At 40.7% G+C, this 27617-nt stretch overlaps 1 protein-coding gene across 5 annotated transcripts in view; it reads right to left on the minus strand.

The window, feature by feature from the left end:
- The window catches only part of OSMR (oncostatin M receptor), a 35315-nt gene extending 15866 nt beyond the window's left edge, over nucleotides 1–19449 (minus strand). For 2 of the 5 annotated variants that reach the window (XM_056323728.1, XM_056323725.1), the window contains exons 1-7: nucleotides 19295–19448; nucleotides 12246–12342; nucleotides 7647–7810; nucleotides 4201–4360; nucleotides 2335–2616; nucleotides 1652–1781; nucleotides 149–306 (exon numbers count right to left, since the gene is read on the minus strand). In XM_056323728.1, the coding sequence (XP_056179703.1) occupies nucleotides 149–306; nucleotides 1652–1781; nucleotides 2335–2616; nucleotides 4201–4360; nucleotides 7647–7810; nucleotides 12246–12318 (967 nt within the window). In that variant the 5' untranslated portion in view covers nucleotides 12319–12342; nucleotides 19295–19448. Of the gene's footprint in view, nucleotides 1–148; nucleotides 307–1651; nucleotides 1782–2334; nucleotides 2617–4200; nucleotides 4361–7646; nucleotides 7811–12245; nucleotides 12343–15868; nucleotides 16118–16618; nucleotides 16751–19294 lie in introns of those variants that run through there. The other 3 variants (XM_056323726.1, XM_056323727.1, XM_056323729.1) reach the window with 3 other exon arrangements.
- Nucleotides 19450–27617: the final 8168 nt, after the last annotated feature.

The following is a 27617-nucleotide window of genomic DNA, read 5'->3' on the forward strand; positions in this document are numbered from 1 at the left end:
GCACAGGCACCACTAACAAATAAAAACTGGAAAGACAAAAATCAAGGACTTACACACTTTAAACTGGGACACTCAAGTATTGAGATCAGAAGGAGAACAAGGCCCATGACAAAAAAAAACTTCAAGACAGACATTGAAAAGACCTTACTTCTGTAAGTTACATCAAAAACATCCGTGGCAGTTTTCTTTCCCAGTGGGTTTTCCGCAGTCACTGTGATATTATAGATCCTCTGCTGGCCTATATCCCAAGAACAGGAGCACTGCTCAGAACAACTTACTGTGCATGGAACCCTTTTTTTGGAAAACCTATTGGGGCAGGGAGAGAAGTGAGGAAGGGAGGGAAAAGAGAGAAGAACATTTTTCCAAAATGTACAATTGACATAGATGCTGAAATTTTTGATGCTCAACTACGTTACAGCATCATACAAAATAAGGCGGAGGGGGACAATGAGAAGCCACCCAGTACTGTCCCCTAGCCTGAAGCAGAATGAATATAGGTATTCTTACAATTAGAAGAACATTTTCTTCAAAGTCTAAGTACTTTTTCCTTTTAAGATACAGCTAAGTTGCTTTTAGTGATTTCCTCATGGAAATTCTAAACTAGGGACCTATTTGCCAAGAATTAAGCCATTCACACGTCTACCACTACGCTTTTAAATGAATCAGTAATTTCAAGTGCACCTTCTAACCTACCATTTTTAAATCACCATCATAATATCTTAATGGAAGTGAGTGATGCAGAGACCATGAAGGTACATGCAGTGATGACCTGCCTTCTGCTGAGGTCTTTTGATGAAAGTTTGTTGTGTTGATGAGATATCTGTCCTGTTTAATGAGTTTCCCTTTCTCTGCAGACCCTGCTGCAAAGCCCCTCTCTTCTCCATTTAGGTGCCTCTGTAGCAAGGAGCCAAGGGCCAGGTCTGATATGCACAGCTGTGTAACCTTGACTCAAACTGCTAATATAAAGCTGTGAGAAAGTCTGCAGAGAGATTAAAAAAAATAAAAAAATAAAAAATATATTAAAAAAGCGCTGAAATTATAAAAAGTGAAAGTACAGAAACTATAGACAGAAGTAGGATTTTTGAGATAGGATTGTCAGTAGCGAAAGGACTCAAGAAGGAAAACAACAGCATGTAAAGTGGAAAACAACAGCATGTAAAGTTATAAAATCATAAAGAACTAGGGAGGCTAATCAGGCTAACTAGAGGGTTAGCAGGGAATCACCATTTTGAGTCAGCATTAGTGGCAATGGATCGTGAACACACATAGTCAGCCTACCAGTTGATTAATTCCTAGTTATCTGTTGTGTGTGTTGCCCAATACTTATATTACACTTCTAAGTTATCTATAGCCTGATTGCAGGGTGTCTTCATACCTGCTGAAAGATACTCAATTAACCCAAAATAATGGTTAGAACAAGGTTTATCAAGCAGAAACTGGGCTGATAGACCCACAACTTTGTTAGAGGTAATCCAGTTCAGGGCGGTTCTGCACTGCTCAAACTTTGTTAAATAAGCTGATCAGTGAGCTGGAAAGAGGCAGGCAGATAATTTCAACAAGGATAAAAAACTTTTCCACATATTTAAAAGGAAAGAACATGACTGTTCCGTATAGCACAAGCCAGAGATAATGTAACAATGAGGAGACTTACTCTTCAGACAAGGTGTATTTTGTTGAATGACGTCCATAAAGATAGGTGTCTCCTCCCTGGCTCCAAGTACATGTTACTACTCTCATGTCTTGAGTTTGGCAGGAAAAATCATTAGGTGTATCAGGTGGTTCTTGTCAGAGGTAATAACCAAAAAAACACCAACAGCATGGCAGTCAAGGCAAAAGTCATCAACCTTTTTACTGTATTAACAAACTAGAAATAATGGATACGTGTAAAGTCTGGTTTACTACAGATACTACTTCAATTATACTTACTCAATGACCACTCTGCAGAGAAAATCAGGATAACACTGTAAATTAATTGCAATCCAAACCCCTCTATATGCTATTATTTTTTGTTATATTCATGCATTCATTAATATAATCTGTATTGTTTTCTGTCTGTAAAAATTGCTGCTGGCCTTTGAAAGGGGGACTGTGCTGAGATTTTACCACATGAGCTGAACTCCTAAATGGGTAGGTATATTTAAAAATCAGTTACCTGTCCTAGGATCAATTAATGAGATTAATCTGAACACATTTAATGCTATTCTTTAATGTGTTCCATGACAGGACAATGAGGAACTTACAGTAAGCTTCTTTTTTCTTCTCCCTCCCATTCCCTACAGCCATTCCTGACTTAAAACAGCAGGAAAATATAACTGTAATAAAACATTCACTTACTACCCACAAAGAAAACTGCATGATCATAGCACTGCTCTTCGTTGCAAGAATCTTGACAGTAGACGCTGATGTGAGGCATCTCTTGATGTGCCACATTTTTCACAGTGATAAGTCTGACTTGACCATTTGTGTGATTGAAAACATGAACAGCTGGGACTACGAAGAATTCCTTAATGATTTGACCTTTCCTCCCAATGCAACACAGAGTGATATCAGAACCTTCCTCTACAATTTTTTCATTTGGAAAGATTTGTGGTTCACTGTTATTTGAAGTGTCCAGGGCTGCAAAGTAATACATAATAAACAATTTCAAAATCTGCTTATAGGAGCAGCCTTCAACCAGAACACATAACTGAGCATTTACACAACAATCTGCTAATGTTATATTAGCCATTCATGAACTTTTATTTAGGATTGTTCCCCATACAGAGATCAACTTCACATCTAACTGTACCTATATTTCTCTTAAACCCATAAACATGTAACGAAGTCCAACAAACTACCTAAGAGACAAAATGCATCTTTCTGCCTTTCACTTAAGAGGAGACAAAGAGTTTGTGTTCAACAACTGCCTTTACGGATGAACACTGCCTCCTGCACCTATGAACAGGCTGATGCTTACATTCAAAACGCCTGCTTTTGAAGATTATGAGCAGGAGGTTAGAAAAACATGTTCTGAAGCTTATGCAGACCTCAGCTAAGAGAAGTCAACATTGAGTGAATCAGATCAGTAAGGGGATACTATGGCTTTCAATGTTGGACTCCTTGCTGAATGCAAAAATCAGGGGGAATTAACTGACTTTTGGGTAGGTTGGAGATAAATTCTACTCTCAAGAATCTGATCCAAAAATCTGATGACGCCTAAAGTCACTGTCTTTCCAGAGAGCTCTAAATCAGGTCTGTAATGCAGGATCAGTTTGTGGCAAAGAAATAGTATTTCTGATCCCTATCCAATTTCCATTGAAAAAACAAGATCTCCAAGATTGAGGTTAGTGAGAAAGAAAGGGAACCTTGTATCCTATTTCCCATTATATAAGGTGAGGAAGACGAGCAATTTATGTGCCACAACCCAAGTATACAGACCTATGATACTTCTACAGCCCATGGTATCTCCCACAACCAAAAGCCATTGCAGCTCCAGCAAGAGTAGTGTTTCTTTACAAAATCGCTGTAGTCGTATTTTCAAAGGCAGTTACATAGTTTGTTTAAATTAAATTATCTGCAAACCAAACTGCTCTAGTAAGACAGTGTAGTCTGGAAAAAAAAAAGGGGGATGGTGGTGGTTTGTTGAGCAATCGTTAATTACATTATGGGTTCACTCCCTATTCACTCTCATATAATTCACAGAAGTTCATTCGAAGTGACATATGGAGCTGTCTTGTTTGTCTCTTCATCTTTTCTACTAATGAAAGCTATGAACCCCAGACAAAAGAAACATGCATCAGACGATGTAACCATAACTATGTGCTTCCTCTCCTCTCCTCTAGTTTGGGCCAGGGCTGCATCTAATCTGGTGATAAGCTACACTAGAGCCTATCCAAGATCCCATGCCACTCTATGTATGACTGTTTTTAATGTGCAAGCAAGAAAAGCTCTAAAACTTTTGGTCTACTAGCTTAGGAAGATAGTCTGCAAATTAAAAAAATAGCTGAAACATTGCTATTATTACCAGGGAAAAAAAAAGGAGGGGGGGGGGGAGGGGGGAAGAGTTTGTCAGTACTTAGACATGAAAGCGTTCAAAATGGATTCTTAATTCGATGCCATCTCTTCTGAACTGGACTTCACCGTTACACTCAGCAGCAAATGACAATCTAGCTTTGTACTGGAAAAAATAAAATCAATATTGCAAAGCCTTATTGTGCTTACCCAGGACAGTCTCCCACCGACTCCACTGACTCCAGATTTTTGATGCTTCTGTTCTGCTCCTGATTCTCACTGAGTGTGACATACACTCCAAAGGTAAGTCTGAATCCCATACCCAACGAAGAGGCTTTCCTGGTTTATCAAGTGTGACATTATGAAACTCCTACAAACAAAGGCCAGTAAGGCAAAGTATTGAAAACACAGAGATGTGTAGACATTTTGGAAGTCAATCAAAAGCAGTGAGAGAGAGAGAAAGCTCAAAGGAGGACAATGTTTTTGAAAAATGAGCCTCTGAAATATCACTTGCTACACGTGATCTCACACTAAGTAACTAAGAAGCTAAGTAACTGCTTACAAATCTGTACTAGCAGTGGTAGAGTGACTGAGGTGCTGTCAAGACTGCTTGATTCTGACAACATAGTTGTGAGTCAGACCCTGCTTCTGATGAAAGTGAAAATAACCACTCTCAGTGGGTTATTTGTGCCTGCTTTACATGGGTCATAGCATGCACAGATACTCCTGCCTGCAGGTGACCTTGTCTAAAGCTCTGGGTTACATATCCCTAGCTCTGAATTACAGCAGGCATTTGCACTGGCCAGTAAGAATTAACACAGGTGATACTGAAGGTCTAAGGCACAGCATCTGAGGACAGTACTACCACCAGTGACAGGCAGAGTAGGAGAATATCTGCTGATTTCCTCAATACACACATGCAAGAACCACAAATAAATATATTCAAAACTGTTACAGCTCCATGAAGACAACAGGACAGCCTGAAGTATGAAATGGAGTATAAAACCCACGAAAGCTAAATGCTCTGTAATTCGGCAAACATTTTTATATCAAATTACATAAATTCAGACAAACAGCAAAAAACATTAAATGTTCTGCTGCTCTCTAAGAGAAGATACTCTACAAATTTCTTTTAGCATGTACCTACTAAGGCCCACCCGGGCGCTAAATGAGCTGCACCAATACACGGCACAGCAACTCAAACTAACTTGGGCACCATGTAGGCACACAGACAGATGAAAATGTAACCCAAGTGTGAATCTTCCTTGGCATGACAGTCCATAAGAAGCAGGAAAAAATGGCTCAAAAAATTCTAGTAATCATCTGTAATTATTAATACATTTTAGAACAGAACACATGAATATGAGCCCCCCGTGTGCCCAGGTGGCCAAGGAGGCCAGCAGCATCCTGGCTGGTGCCGGGAACAGCGTGGCCAGCAGGGCCAGGGCAGTGCTGTCCCCCTGCACTGGGCACTGGCGAGGCCGCCCCTCGACTCCTGTGTTCAGGTTGGGCCCCTCGCTGCCAGGGGGACGCAGAGGGGCTGCAGCGTGTCCAGAGACGGGCAGGGGGCTGGTGCCGGGGCTGGGGCACAAGGCTGGTGGGGAGCGGCTGGGGGAACTGGGGGGGGTCAGCCTGGAGAGGAGGAGGCTTAAAGGGGATCTTACTGCTCTCTACAACTGCCTGACAGGAGGTTGCAGGCAAGTGGGGGTCGGTCTCTTCTCCCAGGTAACAAGCGACAGGACAAGAGGAAACAGCCTCAAGTTACACCAGAGGAGGTTTAGACCGGGTATTAGGAAAAAATTCTTCGCCAAAAGGGTTGCCAAGCACTGGAACAGGCTGCTCAAGGAAGTGATTGAGTCACCATCCCTGGAGCTATCTAAAAAAACTTGTAGATGTGGTGCTTGGAGACATGGTTTAGTGGTGGACTTGGCAGTCCTGGGTTAACAGCTGGACTTGATGATCTTAAAGGTCTTTTTGAACCGAAAAGGTTCTATGATTCTATACATTTCAGTACTTCTTCAAGCAACCTTACCAGATTCTCAGCATACAGATCTGTGCTGCACCAGAGCCCTTGGCTCACACTGACAGCTGGAGAACTGCTCTCTATTACTGCTTTCCATCAGCAACACCTGCACTTTCATAATATCACCACTGAGAAACACTCTGCAATCAGTTTACAATTTAATTTCTCAGTTATAGCACTGAGGAATGCAGTCACTGCTTTGGAAGATAGACTGTCCATGCTTTGGTATGAGCAGGCTCACTTTCTTTACTGGACCACATTCTTCAGAAAAACACAGAAGCAAATACATTTCTGTCTGGTAGTGACATCACAAATACCCTGTTTATTTCCCTTGTCATGTTTATTATAGTTAACAGACAAGACTATGTCCTTGGATTCGAAAAACTCATTCTTTCTTCCAGCAAGTTAATAAGAGTTTGTTGGAAGGATACTCAAAAAAAACCCCACTTACTTGTTTGTAGCTGTATGGCCCCAGTTTCTGACTTGGCTAGATCTACTCATGGGATGTTAAAAATCCTACCCCATGTATTAAGTAGCCATAATCTTCTGAATTCCATAGAGCTCATCTGCAGGGAAGATGTGGTTCTACAGCCTTAGAAACAAAATACTAACAACTTGGCTGATCTGAGAAAGCTTTGATTCTTAACAGTGCCCATCTTCTTTTATTGACTTCTGGTTTCAGAAAAATAAGCCCTTCTCTGCTTTACCTACTTTCTCACAAATAGCAGCTTTAAATGAGCTAGAGCAGTTCGCCAGTTTTACTGAGTTTTAACATGTGCATTTCATATTCTTCCACGGTTCAGTCAGCAGATGACTCATAATAGGTTATAACACCCCTAAAACATGCATTAATTCCCAAAAGATTCTCAGATCCAAAGGAGAGGAAATTTTCTTTGGAGACAAAAACTCTCACACTGAAGTCACAAACCGGAGAAAACATCAGGAGTAGGCCTAAGCCTATGATTTGGTAATCTCCACCTCTTCAGAAAATTTGGCTGGTTTAGGTGTTAAGGAAAACTAGCAGCACAGGGACTCTGCAAAAGAGGCATCACTACTTCTTCCTTAACTGGAAGAGGTGGGTATAAGATAATGGTGCTAAAGGCCAAGTACAGGGCTTAAACGGCTTCACCCTCACTGAGACGACCTTTTGTTCCACAAGGTGAGAGGAGTTGCAGCAACATGACTCATGTTCACTAGTCCCCAGTTAAGGGTAGTAATCATGCTATAAAAAAACAGGCTGTCTTTAGGAGTAATGGAAGGGATGTTTCTGGGAGGCCACTTGGGGAACCTGCATAGTGAAAGTGAAACAGAGGTCTTGAAAATCAGATCTCCTAGGTCTACCCACCACAACGCCTCAATAAGGATATGCAAGGCATAATAGAAATTACTTCTTCATCTGAGCCTACTTTTTTTTTTTTTTTTTTTTTTTTCCACAGAAACTGGGCATAATGTTAGACCAAGTCTGGCACCTATGAAATATGAACGTATTTCTAGTACAGTTTTGTAAATACTGTGCTGTAAATTGTAAACCTACACAGCAAAACTATCTGCATATGCATCTGAACATTTCATTTTCCTTTAGCTTCCTTTGTATCATAAATAACTAATATACCTTTTTTAAACATATACTTACTGTCCACACAGTAGTGGTTTCATCTGTTCGACGGACTTGTATTTCAAAAGACATCACCAGCTCAGCATCATGCGCTGACTTGTCAACATCCCATTCCACAAGCAGTTGCTGAAGAGCCAAATCCTTGGAAATGTTAAGGTGCTTTACTGGAAACAGGATGGATTCTAGGAGCACAAAAAGAACACAAAAATATTAACGTTTAGCTGTTACAAAGCAGATCTGAAACAACAATGGTTAGATGTAAAACAGGTTCCACACTAGACAGTTCTGAAGGAAGAAAATAAAAGCGATCAAGACCCATGCTGTTGATGTCAAAAGCAAAGATAATCTTTAATCTTAAGGCGAAAGCAGGCTAGAATGAGGTTCCCAATTCTACTCAATAGCTGCCCCTGACATTGGGTGCACCACTTCATTTCTTCATGCCCTCAATTTACTAGCTACTTTATGGAAATATTGATCCATCCCTTCATAATCTTATGAAGAGAAATAACAATGTATTAACAGGGACTGAATCCCAAGAAATCCTAATCCCCAGCAAGCCTTCTCATCATCAGGGCAGAAAATCTAGGTTCAATTTTGCTCTCTAACCTAATTAACACTAAACTAATTAATGCAAGTCAAGTATTTGAATAGGATGTTTCCCTCCACTAGCTAGCTCAGATGATAGTCTAGTATTAGGCGCATTCCTGATTGCTCTACATAGAGCTTAGGTACTTTAGTCAGGGCTGTGGATTCTACAGCTGGAAGCAGACACCTAGTTATAATGGCAGCTCCATCTTTTTGTGGGTCTGGAGTTAATTCCCAGAATAAAATACAGTTTAAAAGTCAGGCTGAGATCCCTTTTGGTGTGAGGAAAGGGAAGTCCACTTAAGGCTAGCTTACTGAAAACTACAGATCACCTTAGAAGTAGTCCCTCTTTTTAAATGTTTGCTCTGTCACCCCTCCCAAAAAAAACCTAACTCTTGGAAGAGATGAAATACAGTGCCCATTGATCTTCATCTTCTCTCATTCCTGAAAAATAAACAAAGAGCAAAAAAAGAACCTAAACTTGATTTGGTTGTTACTGAAGCCAGGGAACTGAAATGGCCAAGTAACCAGGCTTTCTCTTTTGTCATGGTTGCTTTCCAAGACGCCTCTGCTTGTTACAAATGACAATCAGAATGCTTATATTGACCAGGACACAGAAAAGAAATCACAGAAATAACTGTATATTCTAATAAAACAGAATTCATTCTGGCCATTCCTGCCCCACTACAGCCACAGTCCTCAGGGACATGATGGATCGAGACCTCAGCAGCTTCTTCCCACAAAACTGTCACGTCCAGTCATTTCTCCCAGATGTGCTTCACTCACTGACCCAATGATTATCTGACACTGTTACAGACTATTAGTGGCAGAAATGCAAGCATTCAGGAAATTTAGTTTGAGAATCTACATTTTGATAGAAGCTTCTGGAAGCAATCAGATATCCAAACTATTTTGCAACTTATCCTGTGGTGCCTGCTCTGCTGTAACTTCTGTGCAATCATTTCCCTACGTACAGATCTTTACATTAACTGCAGGAAAGGAAAGGCTCAAGAGAAGCAACAGTTATAGCAATCCTTGATCCCTCAAAGGAAGCAAATAATACTTTATAAGCTTATTTATTAATTATGAGAATACAGACACTGATACCGCTTAGTTGTTTATACAAGTCCAGCCTATAACTAAAGAATAAATGGAGGCATGTATATCTGGTACCATTAGTAACAGCTTATAAAAAACTGCTGAAAGAAATGGTTGTTTCTCTTTTAGCAAATCATCTACAAACTCTGTTGTTATAATTTTAATCCATTCCATTTTAAAAGGTAATCGAAATCAAAGCAAAATGAAAAACGCATGCTTTCAATCCAGAGGAAACTACTGGCATAGGTTCCTTCAGATACACTTGGAGGGAGAAATCAAGGTTTCATGGTTCAAACATTTGGTCTCATAAACAGAACTGTGGTATCCTAAAAAAGTTTTTGAGAAATAAGTATACATGCACATATATGCACATGTACCTTCTACCAATTTTTACTGCAGCCTTAACACAGAATTAGTGAAAAAATATGAACATGTGTAAAATCCATTAAAACAGAATTTGACAGCATTGGTGTATTTTGTAAGGTAAACAAAAATATGTTTCAAGTGCAGAAGTAAAATTTCTTTTGTGGCTATGGTTATGACGTGGTCCTTAAAAAAAACATACCTGCTGCTTGACAGTTGCTTTTGAAAAATAACGGCTATCAGTTTTATACTACCATAAGGAAACCCAGCACCCATCACAGCTAGTAGATGCCTGAAACCAAGCGGAAGGCCTGTAGATAAATTTCACTTGCCTAAATGACAGGGGAGCAGCAATTTTAGGTTTTACTGGAAAACAGAAATCTTGTTGGCTTCACTGCCAAGGACTGACCAGGCAAAGAGCCAGAACAACCAAAGCAACAAAGTGAGCCATAAAATTAACTGTGGAAGCAGTGTATCTTATGTTATTTTAGGAAGGTATGACAAGATGCACTTCATCTCCCAACATTCTACAGACTTCACCATCAAAACAAGATAAAGGCTGCTAAAATCCCACTTATGCTAAGGAATTGACTGTAATGTTGTTCCTCCCCAGCATATAATCTTAGCTGTTAATTTTCCGGTGCACCTCACCTCTACATTCATCATTCATTTACATGAAGCACCACTTACCAAGCCTCTGAGGGGATCTGATTTTACATATGCAAATAGGTGGCTGACCTAAAGCTCTGGCCCTTGCCATTCTTGTGTTTTCCTCTTGCAGTGCTAAAGCAACTGGGGGAGTCAGATGGGCCCGGCACAAATAAACCTAAAGGAAGGGACCCAGCTACTCTCTCAATGAAGCTCACAAGCACAAAGTAAGACTCTCAGGGAAAGGAAACAAACACACCTGAAAGAAGAGCCAGCCTGTTGGCAGAAACCCCTTTCCTTTTTCAGGGTGCACCATTAAAAGAAATCCCTGAGTATCTTCCGAATTTCCCTATCCTCTTTTCTGCTCCTTCTCTAGCCAATTCTAATTGCAAGTGTCACTACTATGCCTATTACATTGACAATGAGCTTGCCTCTCTTCTCTACATGTGACTTTTTGCCCAAGCTAAAATCTCATCCCTTTTCTCACCATGGACAATATTTTCACCTGCTGCATTTAATTAACTTGACAAAAAACCAAAGGCCTCGTTAGTTTTGCTTTCCCTCTATCTACATACAGTGTCCCTCCACTACCCCCTTTTAGTTAGATGACATATCACTGCCAACCTCACAGAAATTTGTTTTCCTCAGAGCCTGGCATAAGACAGTCTAGATCACCGGTCAGGGCTTATACACAGTACCAACAGAAAAAACAATATAGTTAAGGATATATCCAAGATCTTGAAGGCCACATTGAGTTACAATGTGAGACTTAAAGACTTCTGTAGTATAATTTAGATATGCAGAAGTACATGTAGCATCCAGTTACAATCTTCCCCTCCTACCAAAGTTAAATAATCAAGGCATCTTAAGGCTTGTTTTAACTTGAAAGCTAACTCAAAGACTGTATGAATAGCTTTATGATTACAACAGAGACGAATTCTGTTCCTGAACAACGGCATGTGAAAACAAGTGACCAAATTATTGTAACATAGTAACTGTTTAGACTTGCCTGCATTACAAAGTTTTGCTACTCTAGGGACATTGGTAATAGTCTCAAAACTGAGCAGCCGGCACCTTGAGTGAATGGAGTGTGAACACAGGAATTCAAGGTTGAAAAGAGACATAAAAGTCTGAAATAGATATATTATCCCCTTCAGTATGATGACAAGTAATTTATACAAAAAAACACCCCTCTCCCTCCTTCACCAACTTAATTCAGGCAATACAAATTCTATAATGCAGACTATAGTCTGGTAAATTCTGCCTTCTTAATGGTGGTTATAGAAAAGTAGATTAAAAACATTAATTCTTTTTTTTTCTTTTAATGGAGTAGTGCCCAATGCTATTGCCAGTGGCAAGAGTGCAAGTAGTACTTTTAAGTACTTTTAAGTACTTAAAACACACACCTTTCCGAAAAGTTATCTATATTCAACTTCATTCCCTTCGAATATGCATATTTGCTTTTTTCTTTGTATTGGATATATATGTGAAGTGTAAGAAACAAAAATCTGTGCCATCATCAAAAAAGGAACCAACAGAAGCGCTGATTTTTTCATAGAGGAGTCAAACAAAAAAATACAAAGGGAAGGGAAGAGATAGAAAAGCATAGAAGTTGTCAAAGAGGAAATAAATTACTTGAAGATCCGTACTTGAAGAGTACAGATCAAAAACTTGAGACAAGGGAACGTAAATAAACACACTCTGGCTTCGCATCATTGCAAGTTATGGATTCAACAGGCCATTTTGCATTATGGGGTTACAAAAGGTAATTATACAAGACGCTTCATCACCTTACAAAAGAGAATAACTTGATTACACATGTAGATTGCTTAATCACAGGAGACTTACAAGTGAGCATGTCCAAAGCTTCAGTTGTTGTAGATTGCTTCCTTCTAAATAAAAAGCAGATGTTCAGACATTTACCTTGCTGTGAATATGTGGTGTGGCAAGTCCTCAGGAGGATCAGTACTGCCAGAACCATGAAGTAAGTCATCATTCATCCACCTTTTCCTGCACAAGACTTATCGGGAAAGAAGACATTTCTATTTATTTTTTTCTTTTAGGAGAAACACATGCCAGACAACAGTCCAGGTAATATTACTGTATTTCAGAAAAAATAAATAAAAATGCAACCACACAGACTCCAGGCATCTTAAAAGAAATTGAGGAAGAATGGATAAAGAAAGATACAGAATGAAAAAACTTGCTTGTTTTTTTAGGACCTGGTCACAGCATAGGGAAAAATAGACTACACTTAAAAGAATCAGTTGAATCTAAACAAATAAACGACACAATATCTTCAAACTTTCCCCTCCGTTTATTTCTAAGGAATATTAAAACAAAAGTTTCTCCTGATATATTTTGGCTTTCCTCTTGCACAAATAACAAGATATCCATCCTAACAAGGGGGAAAAAAAAGTATAAAGGTACATAAGGCCTCGTGGTTTCTGCTTCAGCGTAAGCCTGACTGATGAATCCAGCAGACTTTGGCAAGCATGGTCTCTCCCTTGGCCAGCATCCAAGAACTATATGAAGGGCTTTAGTTACACTGGAGTCGAAATACACATATCAAAGTTTTGGCAAGTTCCATTCCTAGAAGGACCATCATCTCAAACACCACACAGCTCTATCTAGCATTCATTTTACAGCTTTTACACTCACGTTGTGACAGGCTGAAACTGTTTGACTTGCACAGCCCAGTCCCAAGGGACTGATCATATGTCAGATCTCATAAGCTGCGAATTCCCCCATGCAGAAGGGAGAGGTAAACATTCAGCAGCAGTACGGTTAAAAGCAGTCATGCACAGAGGGTACAGGAGTCCAAACAACAGGAACAGGACAATGGATACAGCTGTCCTTAACTTTTCATTTCCATGCTTTACATTTCTGGAGCTGTGTAGAATACTGATAAAGAAAGCCTTCTACCACTGCATCCACAATAGAAGTTGAAACTGCTTAGCAGGACAGATAACCAAGATGACCTTCTGTCCCCACAAGGACAGAACATTTACTGATTTCAGAACAGCCAGGAATTCACTCCAGAATTTCTTCCTAGCAGAAAATTTCCAATTTAATGCCTTAGAGCTACAGACACTGAAGTTTAATGACCTTGCCTTAGACTGAATGGTTTTGAGAAACTGAATTTCTCAAAAGGATCAAAAGAAAAGTATTTCAACTTTTTTTTTTTTTTTTTCCCCCAAAGTTTCTAAAGGTCACACAGAAATTGTAGAAGAGTCCTGGGTGCAGCACTGCAGCCCAGGGCTCAAGCTCACAACAAGCACCCTTGCTGCAGTGTGCCCCAACTTTTTCCTTGTGAGCATAAACATGGAGGCCCCATATTTAAAAGGTGAACGTGGCTTTGCCTAATGTATAGGCTTCTTCAGTCCTTCTTGCCATTATACCAACATCCTCAAAAGTATTCAGACAACACTAAAATCAACATTAATAAAGAATCTAAATATTTTTGAGAACGTAAGCCTAATTCATATGCAACTAATAGACTGTTCCAAGAACTGACTTGGGGAAATCTGCTTTGTTATAGTTTTTCTATGTTTAGCCTTTGTTCTATCATCTGATGAAATTTAATATCTAAAAGGGAAAATATTTTGCTATGTTTTGTCTGGAATAAACACAACAGAATCTTTGTTATGGAGCAGTGAGTGGCAAGCAAGTGACACAACAAGAAGTCTTTCCAAGGCAGATTATGTTAACATTTCTGGTAACTCTTTAGTAGATTTATACAAAATTAATATTGAGAAACAAAGTCAAATCTTGCATGCCCTTTTTCAGAAAAAAATGAAAATAAAACTGCCTTTAAAGCCAAGGGCGTTGACTCTCTGCTTTAAGAACCAATTTAACACAAGGGCGGTCAGTTAGGTTCAGTGGCATAACTCCTGACTTGACATGACAAAAATCTGGCCTCACAGGACTCCTGGTTTTCTAAACATCTTTGTTGGGTCGGACACACAAAATTTGTCATCTATCACTTAAATCCAACATTAAATACAGTGGGAAATTATTGTGGAAGTCATGACAAATCAGACTATTTATTTAAATTACTTCCTATTTGGAAGAAATTTTCTGTTCTTAAGAGGCATTCTCAACTATTCTATTGAAATAAGCATCTAATTTAACTATCTCTCTCCAGTCATCTACATTGTCAGTCCACTAATGGCACAGCCTAGATAAATTTTACTGATGCATAGTACAAATGCTGTATGCTACTAAAAGGCATTATAAGTTCATCTGAATATAAATGTATTTTGGAAGCTACAATGCTTTTCACTAATCAGTATGTTAATAATCTAGTTTAATACTGTATAATAAATTATGATAATGTGTGCAATTGTAGGTATAAAAGAGTTTTCATGGGAAAAGTTCTGGAATTCTCTAACAAAGAGAATATGAAGGGAGTTTAAATAAATGAAACGCTATTTGAGCAAAAAGAAACACAGTCCTTAATATATAATATTTTGACTTAAATCATCTTTATGCAGAAACTTTATGCCTATGACTAAAAAATTAATAACATACAGTAATTACTACTGACTAATGTCAAGCACTTGTTCTAGATTATCAATAATTAATTTATTTTATAAAATCATCATTTAAAAATCTGTGTCTGTCACAAAGATTAAAAAAGAATCAAAACAGTTGTACACAATACATTATCAATTTCATTTTATAAAAACCCATGATGATAACAGATTAACTACACCCTTGCCAAAAGTGAAAACAATTGAACAACAAAAGGAATGAAGACAGGAAGCCAAGGAAGGCTTTTAGGTATCTAAATAATTCATCATCCTAAAAGAGGCAAAGTACTACCTCTGAGAAATAGTGAGCAACTATCAAATACCACAAGAAAAGTGACAATCACGACCATGGTTCTGGTGAATAGCTTAGCTCAGATTTGCCAATCTGAAGAATTATGAATACCATACTAGTATGCCACAGTTCTTAACCTGAGAATGAATCACTGCAGACTTTTTTCTTAAGCCTAAGAGAAGTCATGTCTTGTCACCATGCTTCAACATGGAATGCCTGTGTACTTTGTTTCCATGAATTGCAGGTAAGAACAAGAAGTTCTCATGCCAGTGACTTTGAACATGGACTGCAGACGTGTAATTTGAATACTTTTCCCTTTCTATCTAATTTTGTCTTTAAGACAATTTTGCAATGGAATTTCTCTAGTCTATGACAGAATCACTGATTTTCCCCAACTGACTTTTGAAGAACTCCAAGGATGGAGATTCTACAACTTCTCTGGGCAACCTGTTCCAGTGCTTGCCACCCTCACTGTGAAGGTCTTTTTTCTCCTCATATTCTTCTTATATTCAGATATTAATTTTCTCCTTATATTAATATAAAATAACTTCTTCTATTCTCCTTATGTTCATATAATCATTTTTCTCTTTGTATTTTCCTTGCTACAATTTGCACCTGTTCCCTCTTGCCCCTTTGCTGTACAACTCTGCAAAAAGCTTAGCTTTATCTTCTCAGTAACTTTCCATTAGTTATAGGACTGCAGTCAGGGCTGCCCTTACCTTTCTCTTGTCAAGGCTAAGCAAACTCAGCTCCTTCAGTGACTCCTAAAGTGCTTCAGCCTCCCAAGCCTCCCAGTGTCTCTCCGCTAGACTCAGTCCAGTCTGTCAGTCTTTGCACTGTGAGCCCCAAACTGGACATAGTAATTTAGATATGGCCTCGTAAGTGCCAAATAGAAGGAAACAATCACTCGCCTAAGCTCTAATTATTTGCCATCATTATCAACAGTAGTTACAGTTCTAATTTCTCTGATGAATCTCGTTATTGGGATACACTGTGAAATGTTCTATAAAATGGGGGATAATGCTAAGCCATAAACTGAGGATGATTTGGCACAAAATAATCTGTCAGAGCTACAGAAGTTAGCTGAGCAACACATTTTTCATTTTACACTGTATTCTTCTCATTTCTAAAAATTCAACATCCATGGGGGAAATAAAGCAGACTTGTCATTCTATAGCCTGGATCACTGATACACTTTTTTTTTTAAAACTCATGAGTGTATACTCTACTTTTAATCCTTCCCATTGGAAAAATGTAACCCGGGGTATGACAAAACAGATACAGAAGGATTCAGGACTCCCCAGCCTAACTTGAAATTAATCAGTACTGATAGATACATCAATAAAACAGAATCATTTTGGAGACCTGGTGGCAATTGCAATAAAATTCAGCAGCAACAGGCATGCTCAGAGACCTGACAATTCAAGAGCAGTCACTCAAGAGCTGGAGACAGAAGAGGAGCTAATTACCTTGGGAAGAGATGAAATCTCCTTCAGTAGGTAGTTTGTGAATAGTCTAAATATATATCTCCAGGTAAACTATTTCTCCTTCAAAGCAAAAGGCTGGCTCAGATGATCCCTGAAGTCTCACCCAGGCCAATGCTTTTGTGATGCCATGGATGACAGGAAAAAAATTTCTCATTATTCATCTAGTAAACATGCCTAAGATGAACATTTTGTCCAGCCTCTCTTCAAAGGCATTAAAGCACTAAAATTCAACTGAAACCTCTTTCAAGATCAGGCTCATAGTATTCAGGAGTCATTGGCTGGCACATACTGCTGGAGTATAAGGAACAGCCATGTGTGTAAAAAAAGGAAGCCCCTGCTATAAACGTCTAATCATAGCTGACCGCAGAGTCATTCTGTTTTCTATCAATCTTCTTAAAGCCACATATTTCAAATCACGCTTCGTACAACTTTCCTTTCTCAGTGCCCTTTGCTTTGCTTATTTATAAGAGCTGTCAGTCACAACCCTCATCCTCAAGTGAATCAGAGCCTGTACATAGGCTGGGAAAAGAAGTTTTCAGCTTCTAGGATCCAGAAAACTTTATCCATTTTAAGGACAGTATTAGATAAGGACACCAAATCATAAACACCATTGATCTAACAATTTTTTCTAAACCGACATGGAAGAGGACTGCCAGCAAGGCAAATGCAGTAACAATACTACGTTGGATTTATGTCATATTTTTCATCCTGTGTTCTAATTCCCTCTGCTTCACAGACAGACTGAGGATAGGAATCACAAATCAAGTTCATACCACGCAGTATAAGGTCACTAACATAACTGATGTGTTTAGTGCCAAAACTTAATAAACCCTTTCTTTCCATAGCCAACAAAGAGACAGACACACCTAGAAAGTAAGCCAGATCACAGGCAAGTTAGTCTTCCAGAGGTGGTTTTTTTTTCCTCTTAAATAAACAGATAACTAGGTAAGTGCCAAAATGAGCTAGGATGCCTGAAGTCAATGGTTTGTACAAAGACTCTGCACTGAAGTGTGCTTCTGCTCTCCTGATTCCTGCAATTCCCAGTACATCCCTTGCAAAATGAAGTGCAGAGCTGACATCCAACTGAGGCAGCTTTACTGGAAACACAGTGTCAAGCCATTGAAAACCTATTGAGTGTCGGTAAAGTAACATCTGCCAAAGCATCCTACAACTAAATAGATGCCTCTTCAAAATAAAATTCATACTGTTTATACAAAATTTAATTTGCACTATTATGAATTCTGAAAAAAAAAAATAATAGCTGAGATAGCAAATTCTAAAGTGAAAGAACCCTTCCTTTAGTCCCTGTACTCAGGTTTTCTTCTACCAAATAATTTTAAAGATGGTTTTAATTATACTTAGCACACAAAATACATCCATGTATAAGACACTGAAAGCTCCTAATAATCCTTTGTGATGCAATGAGAGAGCAACAAGTTTTAAAAGCTGCATATGGAAAAAAGTAATTTCTATCATCAAGGTCTGATAGGCATGTAATCATTTGGCCACTTAGGCATAGCTTTATCTCCTGTTTTTTTATAAACAGAAATCTCTTTGATGCATGCTGTTGATTGTCTGAAGAGTTTTGCCAAAACAGGAAAACATTATGTACTTCATGGTCCCATGAAGGCTGGAATCCAAACATAAAAGCAATTAAACAGTGAAAAAATGGGGTCTAAAAACATAAAATGCTTGACAAGCTGTGTAAGACTGCTTCTGCCCTACCAGAAAGCAAATGCTTTTTGTAGGGAAGGAATCATATAACATGGTGGTATGACTCACACCAACAGGAATAATAATTTTACCATGTTCTTCAGGCTTGTAACATTGTTAGGATCTGGTTTACTCCGCTGGAGTAGGGTCTGGTCCAGGCATGCAATATTTAGAATAGAGACAGGTAAAAAGTTTACATCAACAGAATAGCCAAACTCCAAAAAAAGCAGGAACCACACTGGAATTTATGTTTTCTCATTTACTCCGACAGTTTTGAGACTAAACAACAGATTTCAGCTGCTTAAAAGAAGGCAGAAGCAACACTTTTTCTCTGTATGATGCTGGACTTAAAGGTCTGGGCTTGCCATTCTGGGCAAGTCAACACCTTCTGGAAGTAGTAGGAACAGGAGACATTAAAACTGAACCTAATCACCAGGGAGGCGCCGCATCCACACCCCACCATGTATCTCACCCGAGCCATTTTTGCTCGGGTCAAATCAGCCGCTTTGACGCTGCAGTAAAGCGGTGACACCCTGAAAGCAGAGAAGGTTGGTTGGGGCAGGGGGAGTGTCATAAAACGCTTTAAAATTGAACGGCAAGTGATGGTGCTGCCGGGACCGGCAGTTCCTGAGGGGTGAAGCGCCGCCCCCACCCGCACCCCCCGCCGTGACCAGGGATGCCTGGAAAAACGGGGGTTAAAGGGCAGGCAAAGCGTGAGGAGGGCTAACGGGCACCAGAAGGACTAAAACTCAAAATCAAAACTCCAGAGCGCTTCAGAAAAGGGGCCAGGGTGGAAAGGGTGGATGGATTTTCCTCAGCGGAGCAGGCTGCGCTCCCCTCAGCGAGGGCGGCCGGGGTCCCCCCGCGGGAGGAGAGGGAGAGGGGAAGGGGGGCTACGGAGCTAACGAGGGGCTGCCGCGACAGGGGGAGACCGGCGTAACTCACCCGCACCCGCCGAGCAGCTCCCTCGGGGACGCGGGAAGCCCGGTCCGCGCCAGACGGGCGGCGGGACGCGCCGGCCCCCCGGTCAGTGCCGGCAAGGGCTCGGGCGGCCGTCCCTCCCCGGGCAGGGCGGTGCCTGCTCCCGGCTGGCGGGGGCCGGGTGAGCAGCGCCTCGGGAATTTCCCCCGGCCGCGGGGAGCGCGGCCCCTTCCCACAGGCAGGGCGCGGGCCGGGCCGCCTCCCGCAGCGCCCGCCCGCCATCTGCCCCCTCCTCCGAGCACCCGAGCGGCTCCGGTGCCCCGGGGCGAGGAGGGGCAGCAGGGCCTGGGGCCGACGCAGGGGTGGCCGAGCGAGGGAGCGGAGGACAGGCAGGGCAAAGACCTGAGAGGACCGTGAAGAGCGGAGACGCGGCGCTTGGCTCAAACGGACGCTTTCCCAGGGCTCCCAGTCGTGAGCTGGCCAGAAACCGCACTAGGAGCGGTGCCTCCGAAAGGCCTGTGCCTCTGGCGCTCTGGCCACAGGGCTGCGGTGTCCCCGCGCCCTGGCTGCAGGGAACTGGGACGGCGGCAGGGGCCGCCCAGGCAGCGGGGTGAGGGAGGTGGCCTGGCGCCTGCAGCAGGGCTTGGGGTTGAGGCCATAACCTGGTATGGTGCTGCGCTGCTGTCTCGCACGCAGCTTTCCCTCTCCGAAACCACGTTCAGGAAGGTTGGGGCTCAAAAAGTGAAATTACCCTCTCCCAAAAGCACAGGACCTTCCCAAAAGCAGGAAGAGATGGCAGGAGTTCGCTGATCTGCTGCCCTGCCCTTCAGCTGGGGGTCTCTGCCTGACAGGGGTTGTCTTTTTTGCAAGGTGCAAAATTTGTGCATGTGCTATTTTAAAGTTAATGTATTGAGCCATTTTTCTGCTCTAAGCCCCTTCATTTGTGTTTGAAAAATATGTCTTCTTTAGGGCTCTACTGGAAATACCTGTTAAAAATGTGTCAATACATTTAACATTTTCTGAATCAGTTTCAACACTGCTGCGTATTACAGATGTTCAGCCCTCTCTTGCCTCTCCATTTGTGTAGCATCAATGATTTGTGATGCTGCTTTTGCATGCTGATCCACATAATCCAGAACTTCCAGAACGAACAATGTAATAGCGTATCCTTCAAATGCTCTAGACTTACAAACATATGAACTCATTGCCATCTAAAAATAATGTTCAAAGTGCTAATTAGTACCCAATCCCGTAACAAGTTATTGAATGATGTCTATAAGGAATTCTCAGGCCAGGTCAGAAAGTGTTTCAAAAAGCAAGTTATCATATTTCTCATATTTGAGATGGGGAAATGGAAACAGAAAAAAAGAACAAAGGTAAATCCACAGAAGAACTTGGCACTGCAATGTGTTGAGTGTCACAGTGTCTACAGAATTTGAAGTCCCAAGTTAGGTGCCAGAGTTCTTTATATACCAAATAATAGCAATGTAGTTTGGAAAGGCCTAGAAGAAGATATCCAACCAAACCTGAGACTCCCTTTCTCTGTAACCACAGCTCTGAATTTTGCCCCACCTCTTATAGGTACTTAGTTGCCTGTGTACATACAGCCAAGTCCCAGCTCTGATATAGCATAGCTGCATAACCTTGATCCAGGAGCTGTGAGAACATCTGTAGAGAGATAAGAAAGAGACAGAAGTAGGGCTGTTGACATGAGGTAGTGGGCAGTTCAAAGATTTCACAGGGAAAGTACCAGCATGAAAAGGTATAAAATCCTAAAGAGAAAAATCACCTGAGGAAGCCTGGTCAAGCTAGCCAGTCTAGCTAGGGACTAGCTGGGATTCATTGTGTCTGGTTATCAGTGTTGATGAAGCTGGTAGAGGATGGCAACTTGATGATGCTGGGAATACTTTCCAGAGAGCCATGGGAAGTGACCCTTCCCCTTTTTTCTCATGCCTGCCTGTCCAGCAAAGATTTACTGGGTAGGTTAACATGAGTGACAAGTAGCTCACTGAAATCTAGCTAGCTCTTCTGTCTGTTAGCCAGTAACTAACTGCTTTATTTTGAATTGCATGTATTCTTCTTGCAGAGTCTCTGCATCTGGCTAAAAGTACCTGAACAAACCAATCAAGTATGATGGATGCACTCAACTCTTTAACCAAACTAGTGGTAGCTGGGTGCAGGCTCCAGAGAAGCTAAAGGCCTAAGCCTAGCCAGGCCAACAACTTCTCTAGTTCCAATCTGTTCTCTGAAAAGCCAAAAAGGAACAGAGTGACACAGTGAGCGTTGATGCATATGAGCTTGGAACACAGGTCACACGATTAACGCATGAATAGCAGGTGCCTTTTCCAAGACTCATCCATCAAGAAACAAAGAAAGTTGTGGGTACAAGGAGTCTCCTGCATACCTTTCCCATTGAATGCAATTTGACTACAAGCCAACAACCTTATACCATAAATATGAGAGCTTAAGTGAGCTTTCTTTTGAGCTCTCCCTGCTAAGCAGCTGGCTGCGTAGCAATCTCCACTTGAGCTGGGACACATCTCAGAGTTGCTCCTTGAAGCAGAAGAGACCTCCCACCAACAGCAGATCTTTGGTAAGTGACTGATACCATGAAAAACCTGGTATTACAGTACACTAAGTTTTTATGTTGGCAACTTTGATTTTTGTCTTGGCAACTTTTGAATTGTTGTTATATCTGTTGTGCAGTAGGTTATAGAGTGAACCTTGCCACTGAATTTTGTTAAGATGCACTTTTACAACATCACATTTCAATAAAGCCACTTTTGCTGATACTTTTGGTGGTGGTTCTTTAAGCAGTCTAAATTACCCATCTGCAACACCAAGAGGGGCCATAACAGACATCCAATTTAAAGGAGGGATTCACCTGTCATAAATCTTGAAAGCCCCCAGGAAAAGCAATTCCAGAACCTTCCTAGGTGACTTGTAGTGCTGCTCTTCCTTCCTAGGGGCAAAGTATACCAAATATCCAACCTCAGAATCCTAAACCACAGTCTGTGGCTGTTGCCTCGTGTTATCTTGTGCCATTTGCCACCACCAAGAAGAGTTGCATGTCTGCTTTGTCACTGTCTTTCAGGGAGTTGTAGGTTGCCTTTAGGTGGTCCCTTAGTCTCTCCTTTAGGAAACTAACCAGGCTTCTAGTTCATGTTATCTAGGCCATTGACAATCTTGGTACCCCTCTGCTGTATCTTCTCCTGTTTCTTAGCATCTCCCTTGAACTGGGGTGCCCAAAACAACACAGTATTATAGCTTTAAGGCAGTATCATAGCACAGCATTAGCACACAGAGCTCTAATGCCTCCTATTTGTTCATTAATGTATCATCATTTCAGGTGTGCACCTGGGTGTGCTAATTCAACCCAAAGTATGACAGCTTCCCCCATAATGCTGTCCTTTGAGTTTCCTTATTTGTGTGCATAAGCTTGGGGTGGGACCTTTTGGTTACCAACCCAGTCCATTTTCCCTCACTTCATTGTCAGTCATCATCTCTCTCCTCATCATTCCCAGTTTAAAGCTTTTGACAGGATGGCCAACCCACTGGCAAAGATTATTTTGCCTCACTTAGATTGCTCTCATCTCCTAGCAGTCCTCAATGTTCAGCAAGCATCTCTTGATTCCTATCTGATTCTTTACTGTTCACCCACTGAATTCTCCACTCACTGAGGGCACCTTTCCCCTTCACCGGCAAGACTGGGGAGATACACCTGAGCTCCTTGCCCTTGGGTCTAGCCTGCAGAGCCAGGTGTTCATGCCCAATACACTCGACGTCTCCCCTCACTGTATTATTGGTGTCCACATGGAAAATCAGCACAGGTTATTAATCTCAGCGCCCAGAAAATCAGCACGGGATGGTGGTCTCAGTGCCATGCAAACCTAATCTCTCCATGATGTCCTGGATCCAAGTACCTAGCAAGCAGAAGACGTCCCTGCCCCTCATAGCAGGGACTCTGCCACTATGACTCACTCTCTGCATGCTCAGCTGGCTCTTCTGATGCTTTGGTAAACAGTTCCTAGGCCCTCATCTGCTTCCAGGATACAGAGCCTATTTGTAGTTGCAGATCTGCAGGCAGAGAAGGAGACATGCTTCTGATGCCAGAAGTCACAAGCGTCTAGCTTTCATTATCGTAGGAGTATCGATTTCCCAACCCAATGCACATAGATGCTGCCTGTCCTTGATTCAGCACAGCTGGGGATTCGACATTCGGTATCCGCAGAATCCTGGAGTTCTGGAGAGCTGTACTAAACCAGGCTTCTCTCTAGCATCCTCCCTAACCAGTCAGCCGAAGAGAAGAGCTCAAAGCACCCTTTTATCATGAATAGCTGGTAGAACTCATTAGGAGTTGGTAGACCTTGTTAGCAGTCAAGGCCTCCTGAAGCTATCTTTTTCCTGGCAGCAGCAGACACCCTGTAACTTCTGAAAGAGTTCCCAGGGGTTCTCCAGTGGTGCAGAAGAAGTTCCTGAAAGATTAAGAGTATCTACAGGCAGAACCTGGAGACTGCTGTGCAGGCTGCTGTGTCTGTTGGCTGTCTCCATTACCGTCATCATTTAGTCATGTCTTTTTTTTTTTTTTTTCCCTTTGCATTCTCCAGATACAAATATTGGCAAGTTTCATTAGTAGGGACACTCAGCTGAAGAGTTTTGAGCTTCTGCTTTAGGAAGGCAAGTGCTGAAATGGTTACCATTCAGGAAACTACAGCATCCTATTGGACTTGTGTAAGAAATCTTAACTGGCAACACACAAAAACCTGGCATTTTAAACAGCAAGTCTACAGAATATATAACTCTAGCAAAACTACAGTAATACTGTTTGAAAGATTAAATGCATCAGATAAATAATAGACAACATGAAGGGAGGTATGGTGTATGTATGTGTGTGCGTGTGCATCTTTGTGTCTTACTTCAGACAGAGATAGTTATAAACTTTGTGCTAGCAGTACTCCACATTGTCTGCCTACAATTCAGGCAATGTAGGGTTGTAGTCACTAAGAATTCACCTGTGCAGAGTTCTGGGTTAAAAAAATCAAACAAGTCAGGGACAGTACTCAGATTTTTTGCCCATTTTGCAAACCCTACTTGCTGATATTTGGCTAGACAGAGAAAATAACCTGGCCTAAGAGGAAAGAATAGCTTGGTTAGGGTTCTGAACACAAGAGTAGTCATGCCACTTGATCTCCATGAGTAAGTTTTTCTTCATTAATTGGAAGTAATAATGTTTCCTTTTTGCATGTTTGTTTTAATTTCTCTTGTCAGTTTTCAGACCACAGACTGCCTCTAGCTTTTGCTGCTGTGCTGTATAATATGATTAGACATGACCCCCGGCAGGATATTTGAGTCCCAACTTTCAAATAAACACATAAATAAACTCATTAATAAATAAAAAAGGGATAAATGAATGAATAAAAAAAAAAAGTGTATTTACTAGCAGAGAGAGGCTGCTGCTAGTGATGTTAAGCTTGAATTTCGATTTTAATTTTCTCAATCTAGTCATACTAATTTTAGAAATGTTTTATTTAAATTATGTATTTTCAATATTTTAGTGTTGCTTACCTAAAAATAGAATGTTTCCCCTTTCATACATAATTTTTGTAGCCTCTTAGCATCTAAAACTTTTTTTTTCTCTGTTGACATCTGTGTTCAAAAACATGCTTGTAATGGTACATAATCTACTTCCAGCATTTACAAAATCTACCACTGGTACACTAATAATAAGTACTAACTTATATGGTGCAATAAATGTGCCCCTTATGAGTAATAAAAAAGTATTTTTCTGATTTCTTCATCCTTCAGGAAGAAAGCAAGCCATTGGAACAATGCTATCTACTTTAACAGGACCGTTTCACAGGAAAACAAAAAAAATAATTTGCAAACAGAATGTACAAAAGATAATTCCCCTTGTCAGGCACTGAATCAAAGACTTGAAACAAGAGAAATGAAGTAGTTAAGAGTTCCTTATTAACCAATGCAAGTGAAAGACTTTCCTTTACTATGTTATTTAAAGTAAAATCAATCTGTATTTCAATATTTTCTGATTCCCATTAGTGATCATACATGAGTTTCTGGACAGTTAACTAGAGATGTTGACTCTTATTAAAATACAGTAATTTGTACGAAAAAGCCTGAAGTGCTTTCAGTTATAAATTTATGTTTAACGTAGTGTGAAAGAGGCCATCTTTGGAGCCAAAGCAGAATGAATCATACCCACACCCTGATTCTCAGAATGTTTTCTTTAAAACTTCCACTGCTAGAGACTCTGCTGCCTTTCGAGACTTCTCTGGCTAGGACCTAACTATCCTTAGTGGTAGAAAGTTCTCTTATATATAAACCAAAACACTTACTAGTTCTTTATGCCCACCACTGTCTGCCTACAAACGAATAGAGACCAAGCTATTATTTTGTTTTGCAGCAGCCTCTGAAATATTAAGATTAATAACAGGATGCCCTCAGCCCTCCCTAGGCTAAACAAACTCAGTTCCTTCAGTGGTTTGAAGAACACTGATCATGATCACCACTGTGCACATCTCTCTTGAAGTCCAGTTCTGAAAAAAGAAATGGAGGGGACAGCACTCCCAACAGAAGCCCTGTCAACACCGTATATGTACTTACAGGTGACGCTTCTGTTCGTACCTGTGTATTTCCTGTTTCCTCAGAAGCAGAATGGTCATTTAAGATCCACTTGTGACATTCTGTGAGCCAAAGATCATTTTATCTTGCCAACTCTTTTCTTTCCTGCTTGTTCAATTATCTCTGCTTAACCCTACAACTTTGCACTTTCCCTGTTGAGACACTATTTCTCTGATTTGCCAAGATGCTTTTGAATCTTAATCCTGTTTCCTGATGTCCTTGTGATCCCTCATAGCTTCATGTCATCTGGAAATCCTAGGTATCTTCTGTTATATCAGACAGATTGCTGCCTGCTAACAACCAGGACAGATCTTTCCAACTCCACCCGACATTGTTCCTTCCGAACAGTGAACCACTGCTAATTTCTTTCTGACTGCACAGTGGCAACTTCTAAAAGCAAAGCAAAGCAAACTGTTGCTTTCCATAAACAGTGTTCCTCATGCAAGATTTAATTCCTAGCCAGGAACAATTTCTCTTTGGAGTTAGCAATTGCAGAAATAATCTTTTAGAGCAAAGGGCAGTGAAGTGTTCTTGAGCTGAACTGCGCTGGAGTGAAAAATTGCAGGTGTACTTGTCAGTTCAGCCAGATTAACAGGTTTTGACCAGTATTCATGGAGCTCCTCTAGGAGTAATTTTGGTCATCCCACAGCTGCAGGGGAGTCATTGGAACTGTACAGCCATATTACTGTTGGACTGAACTAGTATCCTTTGCTTCTCGATAGACCTCTCAGCTTGGAGTCAAGCTAGGATTCCTCGCTGCCAACCTGAACTGTCTCATGAAATGTAGGAGGGAGGAATGGCATAGTTGTCTGCACTTGTTTTGCATCCTGAGTGTCCTACACAAATAAGCTTTCAGCTTTCTGTAGGCATTTCCATTGTGCCTGTAGTAGGTCACTGTAAAGGGCAAGGCCTGAGCTTATATTGAATTGCAGTGTATTGTACACAAACTTGGGTGGTTCCAGCAACAGTCTCTTCTCCAGGAATATCTCTTTGATCGAGTAATAATTGTGGTGCCTAACAAGTGATGGTGCAGGTGTTCTATGTGTCTATCTGACATGATCTCAGCTAACAGGTAGGTTTGAAAAAGCTTAAGAAACCACAGTAGCATAAATGAATGATTGAATTACTGAAGAAAAAAATGATTGGTTATTTGTCATTAACTAATAATTGCATGAAAATCCTTATGTTAAACAGTAGTTATCGAGACGAAAACATGGTGAAATATAAGGAAATACCAACATTAGAATTCTAATGTAACTTCAAGTCACTTTTTTATGTATATACATAGTTACACAGTGCTTAATTTTTGTTCAGTTCTGGTTTTATTCACAAGGTCCATTTCCCCAGTGAACACTAAGATATATGAAGTTCACTTATTCTGTAGATCTTTCATATTTTATTTTCTTCAAGTTGCCAAATGGAAAGGCTGCAGCTTAGCTATTCTGAAGTATTCAAACCCAGCTCAGGATCAAAAAAAAATATTGTTCTCTAGAATCTTTTTATTTATGGTTCTTATCTGTGATGTCATATAACCCAAATTTATGTACATAAGTTTAAAAACAATCTCCTGTCTTTTCCCCACCTAACTTCCTTGAAACCTGAAGATGCCAAAGCTACCAAAATTTTCTAGTGGGGTTAGAAATGCATTTGGGCTCAGCTGAGCACAATAAGTTCATTTCTAACTAATGAGTACTTATACCACATAGGC

Source organism: Falco biarmicus, chromosome Z (assembly GCF_023638135.1).
Source record: "Falco biarmicus isolate bFalBia1 chromosome Z, bFalBia1.pri, whole genome shotgun sequence".
NCBI classification, from domain to species: Eukaryota; Metazoa; Chordata; class Aves; order Falconiformes; family Falconidae; genus Falco; species Falco biarmicus.